Source organism: Gopherus evgoodei, chromosome 19, assembly GCF_007399415.2.
Source record: "Gopherus evgoodei ecotype Sinaloan lineage chromosome 19, rGopEvg1_v1.p, whole genome shotgun sequence".
NCBI lineage: Eukaryota > Metazoa > Chordata > Testudines > Testudinidae > Gopherus > Gopherus evgoodei.
In genome coordinates, this window is record NC_044340.1 from 18,919,291 (window position 1) to 18,936,380 (window position 17,090).

General features: G+C 43.9%; 1 protein-coding gene across 3 annotated transcripts; it reads left to right on the forward strand.

Annotated features, from left to right (window-relative positions):
• The first annotated feature begins 665 nt into the window (after positions 1 to 665).
• Positions 666 to 9,382, forward strand: RBM7 (RNA binding motif protein 7). Of its 3 annotated transcripts, none has more exons than XM_030538499.1 (5): positions 688 to 863; positions 3,292 to 3,454; positions 5,890 to 5,992; positions 6,893 to 6,992; positions 7,920 to 9,382. In XM_030538499.1, the coding sequence occupies exons 1-5, from the start codon at positions 768 to 770 to the stop codon at positions 8,352 to 8,354; spliced, it is 897 nt and encodes a 298-aa protein (XP_030394359.1). In that variant the 5' UTR covers positions 688 to 767; the 3' UTR covers positions 8,355 to 9,382. The 3 variants fall into 3 exon arrangements, with proteins under 3 accessions (XP_030394360.1, XP_030394359.1, XP_030394358.1); XM_030538498.1 differs by having other exon boundaries at positions 690 to 863; positions 6,890 to 6,992; XM_030538500.1 differs by lacking the exon at positions 3,292 to 3,454 and having other exon boundaries at positions 666 to 863; positions 6,890 to 6,992.
• The last annotated feature ends 7,708 nt before the right edge of the window (positions 9,383 to 17,090 follow it).

Consider the following 17,090-nt stretch of genomic DNA (forward strand, 5'->3'; position numbering starts at 1 on the left):
AAACATTCACTCTCTCTCAACAACATGGCACATACTGGGACTTGTGCTTTCTACAGCCTTTCCTTTCCCCCATATGTTTAAACAGCACATCCCAGGCACACAGACTGTAAAAGTCCAAAGTGATCATCTAGGCTGAGCTCCTGCTAAGCAAGTCATCCACTGAGTCCTGTGTCATTTTAGAGTGTTGCCAACTCTCACAATACTTGGTGTTTCTCTGGAAGCCCCAGCTTCTGGAATCACACCATCATATGAGACTTAACAAAAAAAACAGGTTTCTAAGCCCTGCCAGTTGAGGGAAAACGCTTGAACTATGACCGAAAGACTCAACATCTGCAAAGCAAAGACATCCACCCCCAGTTCACCACGGTATTTCTGAAGTTTCATTATTTTTAAAATCAGCCTCATTATATTTTTGCATGACTATGCCTAGCAGACAGTCCAGCTGCAGCTCACTTCCTAGTCCCCCTCTTCCCTCTCCCGCCTTAGCAGCAGCCAGTCCCCCGACAGTACCCCTACCCCTACCCCTACCCCTACCCCTCCACCTCCTCCCAAGGTAACCCGAACAAAGAGAGTTAAGCAACGGAACACGTGGCTTTTATACCCTGCCTCCTGGACTGCGCATGCGCAGAGCGGCGATTTCCCCCCCCATGCTCTTCCCGCCGTAAAGCTCTCGCCCCGGCGAGCGCGCGATATCTCGCCCTCAAACGGCTGCGCCTGCGCAATGCACGACCGGCGCCTGCGCAGTAAGTCGGGGCCCGTGCGTGGAGATGGGCGCAGCGGCGGCCGAGGCCAACCGGACCCTGTTCGTGGGGAACCTGGACCCCCGCGTGACCGAGGAGCTGATCTTCGAACTCTTCCACCAGGTAGCGGCTGCCGCGCTCTCCTGGGGGCGGGGTCTGAGGCGGCGGGAAGAGACTGGGGCTGTTCCCCCCGCCCCCACCCGGGCGCGCGCTGCCTGTGGTATCAGCCCCGCCCCCCGCGCAGGCTCCGCCCGCGGGCCGGGCCGCACGGGGTGGCCGAGCCTAGGGGGAGCGCACAGCAAGTGTGAAACGGGGGGAGGGGTAACGGGAGCCTGTGTAAGAGAGACCCCAAAGCGGGACTGGGGTCACCCTGATGCCCCCACGGCCCGGGCGCGGGGAGGGTGCCGCACACGCACCCCCCCGGGCAGCGCGGCTGAGGGCAGGAGGGGTCTGCCTTGCGCGCCAACGCCTGCTCTGGGGCGGGTGCGTGAGCCGCCACCCTGCGCTGTGTAACCGGGAGCCGGGGCCCGCTGCCCTGCTGCCCCGTCCACACTGCACGGTCCCGCCCGGGCCTGAGGCTGTGAGCTGCAGCCACCCTGCGCTGTGTAACCGGGAGCCGGGGCCCGCTGCCCCGTCCACACTGCACGGTCCCGCCCAGGCCCGAGGCTGTGAGCTGCAGCCACCCTGCGCTGTGTAACCGGGAGCCGGGGCCCGCTGCCCCGTCCACACTGCACGGTCCCGCCCGGGCCTGAGGCTGTGAGCTGCAGCCACCCTGCGCTGTGTAACCGGGAGCCGGGGCCCGCTGCCCCGTCCACACTGCACGGTCCCGCCCGGGCCTGAGGCTGTGAGCTGCAGCCACCCTGCGCTGTGTAACCGGGAGCCGGGGCCCGCTGCCCCGTCCACACTGCACGGTCCACACTGCACGGTCCCGCCCAGGCCCGAGGCTGTGAGCTGCAGCCACCCTGCGCTGTGTAACCGGGCCCGCTGCCCTGCTGCCCCGTCCACACTGCACGGTCCCGCCCAGGCCCGAGGCTGTGAGCTGCAGCCACCCTGCGCTGTGTAACCGGGAGCCGGGGCCCGCTGCCCCGTCCACACTGCACGTCCCGCCCGGGCCTGAGGCTGTGAGCTGCAGCCACCCTGCACGCCGTCACAGCAGGACTTGGATTCCCACCCAGGGCCCTTGAATGCTTGCTGGCTTCAGTCAGATTGACTCAGACCAAGAGGGGGTCTTGGCTCAAACCTTGGGCTTAGTTGTGCTGTGTAGACACACTCAGATTTTAAAGCAGAACCAACCATTTTGATTAGCTAGCTGAGTCTCAAACGTCATTGCACAAAAATTACTACACAACCCCAGAAGGTGGGATCAAAGCCTCCGCCCACCTGAGCACCACCGCCCCGGGTGGAGGGGCTAAAGCTCGAGCCTCACCACCCCATGCAGCAGGTGGGAAGCAAAGCTGAAGCCCAGGGCTTCAGCCTCAGGCAGGGGACTTGTAACGTGAGCCCCACTGCCCAGGCCTGAAGCCCTTGGCTTTGGTCCTAGGCCCCAGGAAGTCCAACACCAGCCCTGGCGACTCCATTAAAACAGGGTTATGACGCACTTTGGGGTTGTGACCGACACTTTGAGAATCCTGTCTAATTTGCCCCCCTGCAAAAGGCAGATCAGAGAATTTTGCACATCAAATCCTGCATCAGCACTGTTAAACTCTTACAATTTTATTGCCAAGCTCATGATAGTGTGTGGTTTTGTGAAGGCACAACTGCTGAAGTAGATTGAATAATAATACCACCTAGTTCTTAAGCACTTTATATTAGCAGACCTCAAAGCACTTCACTACACTGTTATATATTGTCCACAATACTCTGAGGTGGAGGAATATTCTCATTTTTATAGGCGGAGTACCGAGGCACAGAGAGGCCACATGAATTAACCAATATCATACAGGAAGTCACCAGTCTTGAACTCCAGTCCCCCAAGTATTAGGATAGGCCAGTGCCTCACCCCTGAACCATCAACTAACACTTGAAAAAAATAATAATTGTGAAGGCAAGCTTGAAATGTGACCTAGTGGTGACCAAAAGGCTCAAACCAGGAAACACAGAAACCAAAAGTTATTATTGTTAGATGTCATGATTTTTAAACCAATGTCACTATTTTGATTGCTTGTGGCTGGCAGTATTGATCGAGCCTCTTCCTTGGTGTCTTTCTAATTTGAGATAGTCTTACCCTTCTATTGCAGTATTCATTTTGTTCTTAGAGTGGGATAGGTAGCTTGCATAACTACAACTGCTTCATCTCTTTATATTGTAGTGCCTACAAGACATTATCTCAACATTGTATGCATGCATAATAAAAAGATACACCTTGCCCCAAACAGCTTCTCTTAAATACAGATGCATGTAACCTGTCTCTGCAGAATTGGTATGTGTGTGGTGTTCTTTGTGTGCTTGCTTATGAGTTTCTTTATTTCATTTTTTCCATTTCTTTGTAAGAGTAAAACTCTTCTGAACTTGGTCCATTTTTATTTAACATTTTTTGTTTCTTGATTTGCAGGCAGGTCCAGTAATTAAAGTTAAAATACCTAAGGATAGAGATGGTAAACCAAAGCAATTTGCATTTGTGAATTTCAAACACGAAGAATCTGTTCCTTATGGAATGAGTCTGCTTAATGGGATCAAACTTTTTGGAAGGCCCATCAAAATTCAGTTCCGATCAGGTATCCATGAAATAAACATTTAAACAATCTAGTTGTTTTAGGCAAAGTGGAGTTATCTTTTTCCCCCTTCACAAAAAACGTTACTATTTATATTTAATATTTTTAGATAAAAAGGATATTCATTGCAAGATATCAAATTGTCATTCACTTTTCTAATGGTTGGTATATTTGTGAAATGAAGGTGTCAGAACAGATGGTACACTAGCCTTTCCTTATTATTATTAACTTCTCCTGCAGCAAGAGACTTGTCTGTCAGTTCTGCCTGAACATAAGTTGCTTTTTTTTGGTGTGTTAACTTTGATTTCAGGTTTTGTTTTTTACACTGCAAATATTGTGTGAATGGTGACTATAGTAATCTTAATAATTGATTACATCTATGTATTTAGAGAACTTCTACATTTTCTCAAGGCTGTTCAAATTCAGAGTATGGGGGGAGAGCTTATGATGTAGCTGAGTATATACCCAAAGTTGTCTTAGTAGCATTGAAACAGCAGAAATGGTTCAGACTCAAATGATGGGATTTGTTTTTCACAGAAGTCCTAGTCTCTCACCTCAGTTTTGATTATTGACCAAGCAGTGAGGTCTTGTATTAGCGTACAGGGAGTAAAAAGGTTTGCCAGAGAGGAAGATACAGAGGGTGCAACTTATTGAAGATATTTTGAAAATGGATAGGATGGCAAATGAAGATCTCTGACGAAGGGATAAATTGCTGCTGTCGAACAAATTCAAGAGCATTGGAATTTGCTTGCTCAGAAAGAGGGGAATCTTTTTGTTCTTTTTTTTCACCTGTGATGCTGAATGAGGTTTTGAAGAGGCACAGTCATGAGGCTGTATAATGTTCTAGAAGCAACAGTATAGAGTCTGAGTGAATGCCTGGGTTTGCCAGTAGGACTGACTGTCATGCCTGAAAAGAGGAAGGAAATAAATATTGGAATTCTTGGTTAAGAGTCCTCAAAGTGATGGTAATCCTTTAGATCAGTGATGCCTACCCTTATTACACGGGAGGCCCACATGAACCTAACTTTGTGTGGGTCAGACAGAATCTACATATTTTAATAAGATTTAAAGTCACCTATATTGATTTATATTTTAAGTTCAGCATGTTTTGTATGTATTTAGATAGACAGTACTGTACATAGAAAACCTTTTAACACACTTGTGCAAACCAAAATGATGCAAGCATGTCAAAATGCTAATAAATTGGCTGTTAGCGTATTGTGTTGAAGCAGGATGCAAGCCTTATGGAATGCCCTGGTGGTCCATGTTCTGCTTGTGGGCAATAGAATTCATTAACTTCATTTTCTTGGGTTTCTTGCAAAAGGTTTATATATGTAGTACCAGATAAGTGGGGTCGGTAAACAATTAAATATATTCATGCCTATTACATAGGTGAAAGAATGGAGTTCAGTGAATGCACAGGTTAGACATTTGGAGTGTAATGCAGTATAACTGGAGTCAGAAGCATATTACAGTATGGTAGTATCTAGTGGCTGAAACTAAGATTACTGCCCTATTGTGCTTAGTGCGGTATAGCATAAGAGATGATCCCTGCCTTGATGAGTCCAGTTGCTTTCAAGAGGTGAGGCTCAAACCATTAGTGAAAGAAGTTGTCTTTAGAAACCTAAGCTTTCCTACAAGGTAAGGAGAGCTCACTCTTCAGGTTTACTGCTATATGTTTAGATTATCTATTTTATAGCTCCAGGAGATACTCTAAACTAGTGGCTCTGAACCTTTCCAGACTACTGTACCCCTTTCAAGAGTCTGATTTGTCTTGTGTAACCCCCAAGTTTCACCTGACAAACTTAATGACATAAAAATACAAAAAAGTGTCACAGCTTGCTATTACTGAAAAATGGCTTACTTTCTCATTTTTACTATATAATTATAAAATTAATTGAAATATAAATATTTAAATTTCAGTGTGTAATACTTAGAGCAGTATAAACAAATCATGGTCTATTAAATTTTAGTTTGTACTGGCTTCACTAGCGCTTTTTATGTAGCCTGCTGTAAAACAAGGTAAATATTGAGATGATTTGATGTACCCCCTGGAAGACCTCTGAGTACCCCCAGGGTACATGAACCCCTGGTTGAGGACTGCTGCTCTAAACTCCTCATAGCTTTAGTTTTAGGTATTTTTTTAAACAAATTACTGTTACTAGCATGTTAGTAGCAGTTGCATCTGATTGCAGTTAAACTAGGTTTACTAGCAAGAATGTTGCAAGTTGATTGCATCTTTACCATTGGATATTAAAACAGTTGCAACACCCTGTTTTGTAAACCTGAGTGTGTGACTTGGCGGTTCACTGATGAAACTCCAAAGCTAATTAAGCAGTGCAAAAGTGTTTCCATCATCTTCTAACAGGTGTTCACTTCTTATCCAAACTTCCATTCATTCTTTAGGTTGTCTTATAAAAATGTTTGTTTTAATTCAGGGAGTAGTCATGCATCTCAAGATGGCAATTCATCTTATTCCCAGCATGGAACTGCTAATACAAGTCCTTCCAGCACACCACATTCAACACCAAATTCCAACAGGTAAATACTTCTGTCCTACCTCCCAGCAAGTGCTTATCAAATATATACTTTAGTCATTTAATATAGGGTGACTTTCCTGTAGGTGCTGTCCTGCTTCTGGGCAGAGTAGCAGTTGTACCTTCTTTCCAGTGTGAGGCCCTCTTCCTATTCATTTATACTGTTTGTAGGTAGAGCACAGTTGTATCTCTTGGGGCAACAAAATAAAAATTAGGAACCTACTGTGAGGAAAAGTTTGTTTGGTTTTTTTTAAGAAAAGTCTGAAAAAGGTATGTCTAATGTGAAACACTACTTTTCTAAAGCTTTCCGTTTTATGTGCTCTAGTGAGCTGTTCTTTTGGGAAAAGTCTAGGGAAATTTTGTAGTTGTTTAGGGCAGGGCTACACGACTGTGTAAGTCTAACTAACGGATGTCACTCAGGGGGTGTGGAAAAAGGCCCCTATGCTCCCTCAGCAATTCAAGTTTTGTGCTGTCCACACCTGTCCTATGTTGATGGAAGATGCTCTCCCACGGCTAGCTTCCGCTTCTCGCCATGGTGGAGTAATTATGCCAATGGGAGAATGTTAAAGGTATGCTGTTACCTTCATGGCTAGTCCCTTCTGAGAAAAGCTAAAAGCAGTTTCCTGCCTCAAAGTATACTTGCCAATTCTTGCGGTCTGAGTCACTTCCCTGTTTAAGAATGTTTTTCCATTGCTGTGTGAAAGACCCACACAGAAAAAGGGAAATAAGTGGGCAAAGGGCTGTCAGATGCACACTATAAGCAAGCCCTTAAACAGAGTTACAGCACTACTTGGTTTAAAAAAAAAAAAAAAAAGAAAACTGATTAGGCTGCTGATGCCCCTTTAACTTGCACAATGATGGTATGAAACACTAAAGACTAAAATTCCTAATCTTTCTTCAGCAGATATGATAGGAGCACAGATAACACCTTAGCAACAGGATTCACATCCGTGCAGATGCTCCAAAGGTCTTTCTCATCTCCTGATAACCTTCAGAGACAAGTGGTATGCTGTTAAATTAATAGAAACAGAAAATCTAAAGCTAGTGGCCACAAGCAGTAGGTGGATAACACATGAAAGAACTCTCTCCTTTTAATTTTAAGTACTTTTTACTGAGGGATACTTATTTAACAGATACTGATTCACAGGAATGTGTTTATGGAGTGTTGAAAGTACAATTGCAGTAGGTTTACAGTTCCTGCCACTAAAGTGTTTAGTGCCTGGAAACTCTTTGAACCAAAGAGTAACTATAGATAAAGCAATCAATGTACATTTCTAAACTTATTCTGTGAACCTGCATCCAGTCCTTCTGTTGTTAATAAGTATTCACATCAAAGCTTTTCAGTTGCGGAGCATATATTGTTCCACAAAGGACAACCTTTAGCATCCATATGAATAAAACCATCAGCTCAGGTTTCTTTCATGCTGCTTGAGTGTAAACTTCTGAAAACAAATGCTCCACTAGCCAAAAATAGGTCTGTATGTTACATATTTTCTTTTTGTCTACTGTGGGGCATCTGTTTGTTTCTTAGCTCAGTGTAATCACTTCAACCAGAACTACAGCTCAAAGAAGTTAAATGCTCCTGCTTTTCTATCATGCTGAATTTTATTTAGTATATCATTTAGAAGAGAGGAGTTAAGCAGGTCTGATTCATTAGAGGGCTGAAAATTCTGTATGAATTAAGTCTCCAGTAGAGAGGGTGTGGCTGCCATGAATGCTGATGCACATAGTGCATGGTATTCCCCCGTCTTTACTATTTAGGTAATGCAGAACTCCTAGCCCTTTAAGCATTTAAAAAACTGTCTTAAGTCTTGCACCATGGAGTGCTAAGCTGTTCCATCAGTCATCCAGTCTCAGCAGAGCCAAGTGCTAATTCAGTATCCATCAACTCTGCTAGAATTCTTTCTTGATTAGCCTTTTTTCCTCCCTAGATGAATAGTGGTACATGGCAGCAGTCACAATACAGTGGAAAGTATGGTTCTCCGCATTCAGATCAGTCCACTTATACCTCACCGGGGCAGCAGCAGAGTCATTCATTTAATCAGTCTTCAGGCTCACAAATGCAGCGTCGTCCAGATGGATCATCAGCACAGTGCAAGAACAGGCTGAACTCCCATCCTTATATGGACAGACATTTTAACCGCGAGCAACGTTTTGGAGACTATGGATCTGATCATCATTACAGGGGGAACAGAGATGAGTACAGCTATGAAGACAGGAGTCCTCATGACCCTGGATCTGATCACTACTCCAGAGGGAACAGGGATGAGTACTGCTATGAAGACAGGAGCCATGATGGCTGGAGCCAGGACTATAACAGAAGAGAGAACTACAGAGATGGCAAATGGCGTCCATCCTGGCATTAGCCAGTATTAAAAGTGGGCTCTAAAGAACTTATGGGCTCTGTCCTTCAGGTCTCAAATTGATTTTGAAACAGTGTATAGAGTAACATCATAAGTTACCTTTTAAAAGTTTGTAAAGTCACCTCCATTACCTTTTTTAGAAGAAAAAGCAGCTTCATTTTTATTGTATTAACCTTTAACCTCAGGGTTTTATGTAGAGAAATGTGCCACAACTTTTAAAAAAAAAAAAATCATTGTAGTTTGAGGTAGGTGAAGTTGTACAGCTTGGTTGTATTATAAAGAAAATTTGTATTTTTTTAGTGTAATTAAAAAAAGTCTCCAACAGGCCTGGTGGTAATCCCATTAAACAAATTCCTTGTGGTATGATTACATCTGACAGTTTAAATATTGAAGACACTGTTTTCATACTGAATTAAATGTTGCTTTTGAAAATGTATTGAAGAATAGTATTTAATCTAGTTGCCCTGTAAAATCTGTGGATAAAACAATATCAGTGTTCCGAGTTCTTGTATTTAAGGACTTCTCAATTTGCTTTCCTTTGTTCCAATCTTGGGCCTTTTGATTTTAATATTTGTTCTAAAATTATGTGCAGTAGCCTAATGTATTGAAGAAATTATGTTTATGTAACTAAAACCACTCAGGAACTGATTGCATCCCTTGAAGTATGTTGTCTATATTTGAGAAAAGAATCTGAATTTAGCCTGTACCTCTTGATGTAAAGAATTTTTGTTTAATGCATAGGAGAAACAGGGATGCCTATTTTATAATTATTTTTAGATGTATGCCCCTAATTTTTATGCAATATTAACTTTTAAATCAGTTACTGAAAAATTGTGGTCTGAGTTACGGTATACAGAAGTAATAAAGATTGATTTTTCTTTCAGATTAGTAACCAAGAGGCTGTTAGTGTGACAGAATTCCACATGTATTGAAATCTTGTTTAAATAACTGAACTCTATTCACATGCCTAGATCACCTTTTAATATATACATTCCTATGTTTCAGTATAGTAATAAATTTTTATAAATGCATATTCAGTGACGTTTCAAAGGATTATTGAGCAGTAAACTCTACAGTAAGCTGTTTCTCTCCAGCTTGCATCTTAGTGTCTCTCCTACATAGCTAGTGATTATCAAACTTATGGTTGAGTGAGAACTGAGTGGTAATTAGAAATACAGAACCAACTAGTGCACTTACGGAGGTGTCCAATTCTTTCAGACTTTTGATTTAATGTCTTTTACATAAGAAACATTAAGTCACAGTGACTTGCTCAAAACCAAACTGGTCCGAATAAGGAAAACAGAATAGCCAGTATTTTCAGTATTGTCAAGAGGAATGACTATGCTCAATGTTTTCCTGAAAGATTTAAACAACAGATATCACGAAAGACCCCATCCTTATTTAAAGCCTGGCGATGGATGACAAGTTGCAGTACTGAGACATAAAGACTAAACTCTAGATTTTAATAGTTCAAATCTACTTGGCCTATATAAAATCTGTTAGTTGCTTGTCTCCTAGTCTTTGCATGTTCTCATGTATTGTAATGGTCAGGCTCCATAATTATTTAAAAAAACTTAAATGAAACATGTTCATAAAGTTTCATTTCAGATCAAACTGATCTGCATGTTTGAGAACTTGTACTATTGTGTGACTAAAGAGGATTTCAATTTAATATCAGACTCCATTTTTGACTAGCACAAAAATCCATCCAACTACAATAGTAAAATATTACCATCAGTTATGGAAGGTGCAAATGATATGAAGAGAACTAACTATAATGCTGGGAAGCTCTTAGAACATTTTCTATTATGTATGTGTGATGGTCTATGCCCCTAGGGTCAGGGCAGTGCAGCCTAGCAGCCAAAGTTCAGTGGAGCTGCCCTTGGGGTTCAGAGCAACATGGCCTAGCCACCAGAATTCAATGAGGGTGGGGCACCTACCAAGGGGTGTGGCTGTCCCTGTAGGGGGACCCAAGCCCACCCAACTCCATTGGGCCCTAAGACTGGCATAGCAACTTGCCACTCACTAAGAAGGGGCATTCTACCAAAACACTGAGGTTTCCCAGGTGGAAGGTACCACTCCATTACCCTCTCTGGCTCACTTCCTACCAGTGCCTGCGTTGGGGTCTCCCATAAGACTTCAGATGCACCATGGTCAGTTGGGCTGGTCACCTCCTGTGGCTCCTCCAGCTGGCTGGGTTCAAGAGGGCAGGGGGAGGCTCTGATTCCTGGCATCATTAGGGGCTGAGGCAGGCCCTCCACAGTCACTTCCTAGTAAGGTCCTTCCTCTGTGGCCTCTAACCCAGAATGAGCTGGGCTTCCTCCCTTTATACTACTAGGGCATTTGGAGCATGCCCAGTCCTGCTGAGGAGGCGGGACTTCACCCTGTCTGGGCTAGTGCAGGGTAAGCGGACCCCATCCCCCAGCATCCCCCTTAAGAAGGACCTCCAAGGGTGGGCTATCTCCTCTTCCTCCCCTCCCTCTCTAGAAAAAAAAAATCAGTGTTAGCTTGGGTCTTATGTGATGAAATATGCAGAAGTTGTAAGATTGGAGTGCGAGTTACCAGCGCATAATCCAGGGGTTCCTGTCCATGTTCTGTATCCACCTGAGGGGGGGCATGGTCCGTGATCAATTTGAAGGTGTTCCCCAGCAGATAATAGCACAGGGCATCAATAGCCCATTACACGGCCACGGCCTCTTTCTCTACTATTGAGTAATGTTCCCAAGGAAATAATTTGCTACTCAGGTACAATACTGGGTGTTCTTCCCCCTCCAGCTCATGGGAGAGTATGGCCTCTAAGCCCACCTCTGAGATGTCTGGAATATGAACTCCTTTGTAAAGTCAGGGTGTCACAGGACTGGTTCCTGTGTGAGTTGCTCTTTGAAGGCCTCGTTGCACTGGTCAGACCACTGCAGCTGTCACGGCTGAGAGTTCATCAGGTCAGAAAGAGGGCGGGCGATGGTTGCAAAGTCTGAAATGAAATGGCGATAATACCCAACCAGTCCCAAAAACTGGCGTACCTGTTTCTTTGTCTTGGGCGTGGGTGTAGCATAAAGGCTTGTACCTTTTGATTAGGGGGTGCCATTTCCTTCCCCCTATAACATACCCGAGGTATGTTACCTCTTCCTGTTTGATGGCACTTCGCTAGTTTGGCTATGAGGCCAGCTGTTCTAAGGTGGACCAGTGAGGTGTTGTAGGTGGTCCTCCCAGTTACTACTGTGGACTACAATGTCGTCTATATAAACTGCTGCATACTGATCCTGAGGCAGCAAGATCTTCTTCATCAGCTGCTGAAAAGTAGCTGTGGCTCTATGTAGCCCGAATGGCATGTTACAAAGCGGAAGAGGCGGAAAGGCCGTCTTTTCCCCTGGGAGTTTGGTGTTAGGGGGATTTGCCAATACCCTGTGATTAAATCTAGGGTTGACAAATACCTCGCTCCCCCGAGTCGTTCTATGAGCTCTTTTACAGAGGGCATTGGGTACGCCTCAAACTGGGAGATAGCGTTGACCTTGGAATTGAATGATCCCATCGGGTTTTGGGACCAGAATGATTAGGCTTTGCCATTCATTCATGACTTCTAGAGAATCCCCATCTCAAGCATTGTATCCAGTTCCTGTCGTACTGGGGCCTACATCTTCAGGGGCAGTGGTACGTGGTCATCCCTCACTCTCTGACTGGGTGTTGTCAGAATGTGATGGTGCATAAGGTTGGTTCATCCCAGGCAGGTTGATAGAACGTTGGTGAAGTCCCTTATGAGCGGCTGTATTTGCTCCTGCTGTGCCTGGGTGAGTCCTGCCCCGAGCGCAGCCCACCTTGGATCTGGGTGTTTGTTTGCTAGGGGTCCAAGTTCTGGGTCCAGGGGTGACAGGGTGATGAACAAGGCCTCTCTTGCTTTCCAGGCCTTCAGAAGATTCACATGATACATATGGGTATCCCTCCATCATCCAGTCAGCCGGATCTCATAATCTACTGGCCTGAGTGGCCGAGCCACCTCGTAAGGCCCCTGCCATTTGGCCAGGAGCTTTGACTCTGCAGAGGGCAATAAGAGCAACACTCGATCCCCCGTTCTTGTGTCTTTGGGCCTGCATCAGATTCTCTCGGGTGAAAGCACCCAGGGCTCAGAGCCGCTCTCGGAGGTGTAACACATACTGGGTGGTCCCGAGTACTTGTGTCTCCTGCTCTTCCCCGTCTTCCCTCAGGAGGTCCAGGATTCCTCTGGGTTGTCTGCCATACAAGAGTTCAAAAGGGCAAGACCCCAGTCGATGCTTGGGGCACTTCCCTTATAGCGAACAGCAGGGCTGGCAATAGTGCATCCCAATGGCTGGGTTCCTCCTCCACGAATTTCCGCAACATGGACTTCAGGGTACCATTAAAGCGCTCCACTAGACGTCTGTCTGTGGGTGGTAAACTGACTTCCGGAGTGTCCATATGTTCAGTAGGTGGCTCCAGGGGCCACTGGGCAGCTGTAGCAACCCACTCAGAAGTGACCAGGAAGGCCTTGGGGTTGCCCATTGGCCCCATCTTAGTGAGGCATATCAGCAGCCTCTCCAGCGTCTCTCCAGATCCCACCCCTGTGGGTGTTGGGGCTGGGGCTCCTGGCGGGTGTAATACAGTTGCCGCTTGCTGGACCAGGCGTTCTTGTTGTGCTTGTTGCTGGGCAGCCAACTCATGAAAGAGTTGCTGCTGTTGTTCCTGGTGCTGGGTCATCTGCAGCTGCTGCTGCTGGCTGGCCAGCGGCTGCATCATCTGAGCCTGCTGCTGTTGCTGTTGGCCACCTGCTCTTGCTGACTCTCCAGTATCTACTTTAGAAACTTCTTCGTATCCGTCTTGGGCGGCAGTGGGGCTCCCATCATCTGGATTCCTTCCCCTGGACCTTTGAGCAGGTCCTGGTCGTTACCCACATTCTCTACCATGTATGACAGTCTATGCCCCTAAGGTCAGGGCAGTGCAGCCTAGTGGCCAGAGTCATTGGAGCCACCCTTGGGGTGCAGAGCAGCGTAGCTTAGTGGCTAGAGTTCAGTGGGGACGGGGCACCCACCAAGGGATGTGGCTGCTTCTGTAACAGTAGCAATTTGCCACTAACTCAGTCGGAGGGGGGCGGTGTCCCATGAGACTTCGGATTCTCCGTGGTCAGTTGGGCTGGTTGCCTTCTATAGCTCCTGTGAAGTAAAGACTTGATACGTGATATGGTAGCTAACATTCACTGTATGATAATTGGAAGATTTAAAAAAAAAAAAGAAAAAGAAAAAAAAAACACTTCTGGGAGAAGACTTTTGGAATAACAAATGGATGTCTTCCAAAGACTCCATCCTTAATTTTACAGCACTCAACCATTCTGGCTTGGCCTTTGGCAGTTAAAAATTTGTTGTTTTTTTTTTCTTAAATTGGAAGCTATACAGTAGATACTCAGCAAAGTTGACACTTTACTACCAAGTTTTATTACATCAATCAGAAAACCAATCCTGTGCAAACAGTAACTATTTGCTGTTACCTTTTCCCTAGCAGATATAAAATACAACACTCAAGTTTAAAAAAAAAACTTACTGATCCATTGAATTTAATAAAAACATGCAAAGAATGAAATATCAGGTATAATTTAACTCACCTTTTCCTTCTGTGTAGTGCTAGTTCTAGAAAGTTAAGCTGTTCACATACTGAGTTAGCATGGCCTGTTCTGCTCTCTGAATAAGTCAGGGGTCAGTAGCTTTTCAGAAGTGGTATGCCGGATCTTCATTTATTCACTCTAATTTAAGGTTTCACGTGCCAGTAATACGTTTAAAAGTTTTTAGAAGGTCTCTTTCTATAAGTCTATAATATATAACTAAACTATTGTTATATGTAAAGTAAATAAGATTTTTAAAATGTTTAAGAAGCTTCATTTAACATTAAATTAAAATGCAGAGCCCCCCGGACCGGTGGCCATGACCAGGGCAGTGTGAGTGCCACTGAAAATCAGCTGATGTGCTGCCTTTGGCACACGTGCCATAGGCTGCCTACCCCTGGAATAAGTTTTTGAGCATGATTTTCAGAACAGGTGCAGTGAATTTAATTAGAAGCTGAATGAGCTGCAGGGAAGCCATAAACCACATCTTGTTTACAAACTTTGGATATGAGCCTAACCATACAATTTGCCAGAAAATATCAATTCTTTTGTAAATAAGAAAGAAGTGATTGGTTTTAGCTGAGTAAATATAAGTGTGTTCATACTGTCACAGTTTCAGAACACTCTTTTAAAAAAATTTGGTAGGAAAAATAAGGAGAAGTTTGGCAACATGGAGGTGATTTTTTCTCTACTAGTTCACCAATTTCTTTGGAGCACACATCGTAATGGAAGTGTTGGGATAGCATCTGGGAAACTGATTGCTGAAAAAGTGCAGACTCCCTTATTTCTTGTAGCACTGAAAACTAACATTTGTGATCCTTGTGCAGTATACATTCTGGAAAAGTATTTTTTTAAACTGGTGTAGATATAGCTAAATTTACTTTTCTTGCTTGGATAACAGTTTCAGTGTAAAAAATACATGATTTATTAAATTAACTTGTATTTTGTCTTAATGTTCTTTTTACTTAAAAATGCCAGCAGTAGTACCAGGCCATAAGATCCAGTGTTAAAATAGTCCTCATAAATTAGATTTAATAGATGTGGTAATGTGACAATTTCATAACAAACACTCAAGGCCAGATTTTACTATGAAAAATATCTTAGAACACTTTACCTTTTCTATAATTTTTTTCACATTGCGCCTTCTATTTCAGAATGAGATACATCAGGACTTGCAAGATCTGTGACTGCAACAGCAGAAAACATATCCATAAGACAGCTTGGACATTAGATATTGATTCTATAGGATGCTCATTGAAATTAGAAATGTAGAAATTAAAAATGTTGGTATTTCATGCATATATCCATGAACTGCTTATACATCACCTGGATTTAAGCACCAAGTGTGCTGAATAGGTGTTCTCATTTTAGAATGCCAGGGCCATTAAATAGGGCCTGGGTTTTCTGTTTTCTGGGAAATTCTACAATTTGAGTTTGTTTTGAAACTTAACAAACCCAAACATTTGATATCAAACATAAGACAGACCATACTGGGTCAGAACAAAGGTCCATCTAGCCCAGTATCCTGTCTTCCAACAGTGTCTAATGTCAGAAGCCCCAGAGGGAATGAACAGAACAGGTAATCATCAAGTGATCCATCCTCAGCTTCTGGCAAAAATTGTGTAATTGACTTTTAAACTTTTAATGTTTATTTAAAAATGCATTTCCTGGAAAATTGTTTTGAAATAAATCAAATGAAGAATTACTGCTTCCTCTGGAATTAAAAAATACAAACATTTCTAGTGGATGTAGGCTTTAAAAGTTTATTTTTACAAAAAAGTGTGTTTTGGGACGAATTTGTTAGTAGTTTACTTTAACTTTGGGTTAAGATGTCTATTGACAAACAAGGCAGACAAATTCAGCACATTCCTCTCTGGAAGCACTGAGAACCTTGAGAGCAGCTTTCAGCAAACATCTAAGTTTTTAGTTTCAAGAAATCAGTAAAAGCACAAGTTCTTTAGAGACCCCAATCCACCTACAGTTGTAGTGAAGTTGGAGAAACTGCCACAAGAAGCTGTTGGTTGGATTACCAAACAGCATTTAAACACATTATGAGAAATGCACACATTTGTGTACTAAGCTCCCCTTATCCAAACCAGCTTGAACATAACTTCCTGGTGCTGTGCTTGAAACAAATATATTTGCAATTAAGCACCAAATTACCAGCCATTGTTGGCGTATCGGTGAATTCATTTGTAAATTAAGGGTCATAGTACTGCTGTGAAAGAAAAAAATCCTGTGCCCATCACTACAATGCCATGCTGTGATATTGCTTTGATTCAATGAGACAGCCCTAACCACCGGGGGGGGGGGGGTGGAGGGGGGAGCTCTCTTTATTTAAAATTAAAGCTTGCTTTTTCCATGGTGATATTTTACCTGATGGGAAATGCAAGCAGCACTATTTTTTTAAAAAATTGATCATCCTAACATGTGGCTCATACTTCACTCTGCCGCCTATGCTACAACCACAGTGCAGTAGTTTCTGCTTCCTAACTGGCTGCTTTAGGGCCTCAAGAACATTTCTGTGTGCTTCATGTGAGTAAACAAAGTGGACTTGCACATGAAATTAAAATGGTTGGGGAAGGTTCAATGAGTCTGACGATGGGGCACGGATCCTTTCTCCTCTTGATTCTTCATTTGAGTGCAGGTCAGGTTGGGAATGGGCGTTCCCACCAGCTGTCACTGTCTAATGGCTCTTCCATAACCCCTACATGAAATGACTTGGTGAGTTTTGGTCCACTTTCTAGTGGACAAGTCTTCGCATAATAAAAAAAATCTCATTGGGCATTCTTGTTGGCAGCATCAGGAGAGTCTGAAGTCCCCACTCCTGGAGGTTGTTCCTACATGAAGGCTGATGCACATTTGCTGGGGGCAGTGCCTATACTGTACCCATCCTAGAGGCAGGGGAGTTTATTATCCAATTTCCAGCTTCAGCCAATTGGCACTTTTTCACGAGCAATAAAATACAAATTTGAGAATGAATAATTATTTTCCAGAGCAAATGGAAAGGAAATATGGGCCTGGGGGATTAAGGGGCAAGTGTGATCACTTTGTTTCCTCCCACCTTTTGTCTGTCTTCCCTGTTTTGACTGTGACATCTTTGGGGCAGGAATCTTATATGTTTGCACAGTGCCTGG

What these genes read in the sequence shown, in the direction of transcription:
- RBM7 (XM_030538498.1), top strand. Translation starts at nt 768, where the DNA reads ATGGGCGCAGCGGCGGCCGAGGCCAACCGGACCCTGTTCGTGGGGAAC. An exon ending in TCTTCGAACTCTTCCACCAG is followed by an intron (nt 864 to 3,291) that starts GTAGCGGCTGCC and finishes CTTGATTTGCAG; the next exon opens with GCAGGTCCAGTAATTAAAGT. An exon ending in ATAACCTTCAGAGACAAGTG is followed by an intron (nt 6,993 to 7,919) that starts GTATGCTGTTAA and finishes TTTCCTCCCTAG; the next exon opens with ATGAATAGTGGTACATGGCA.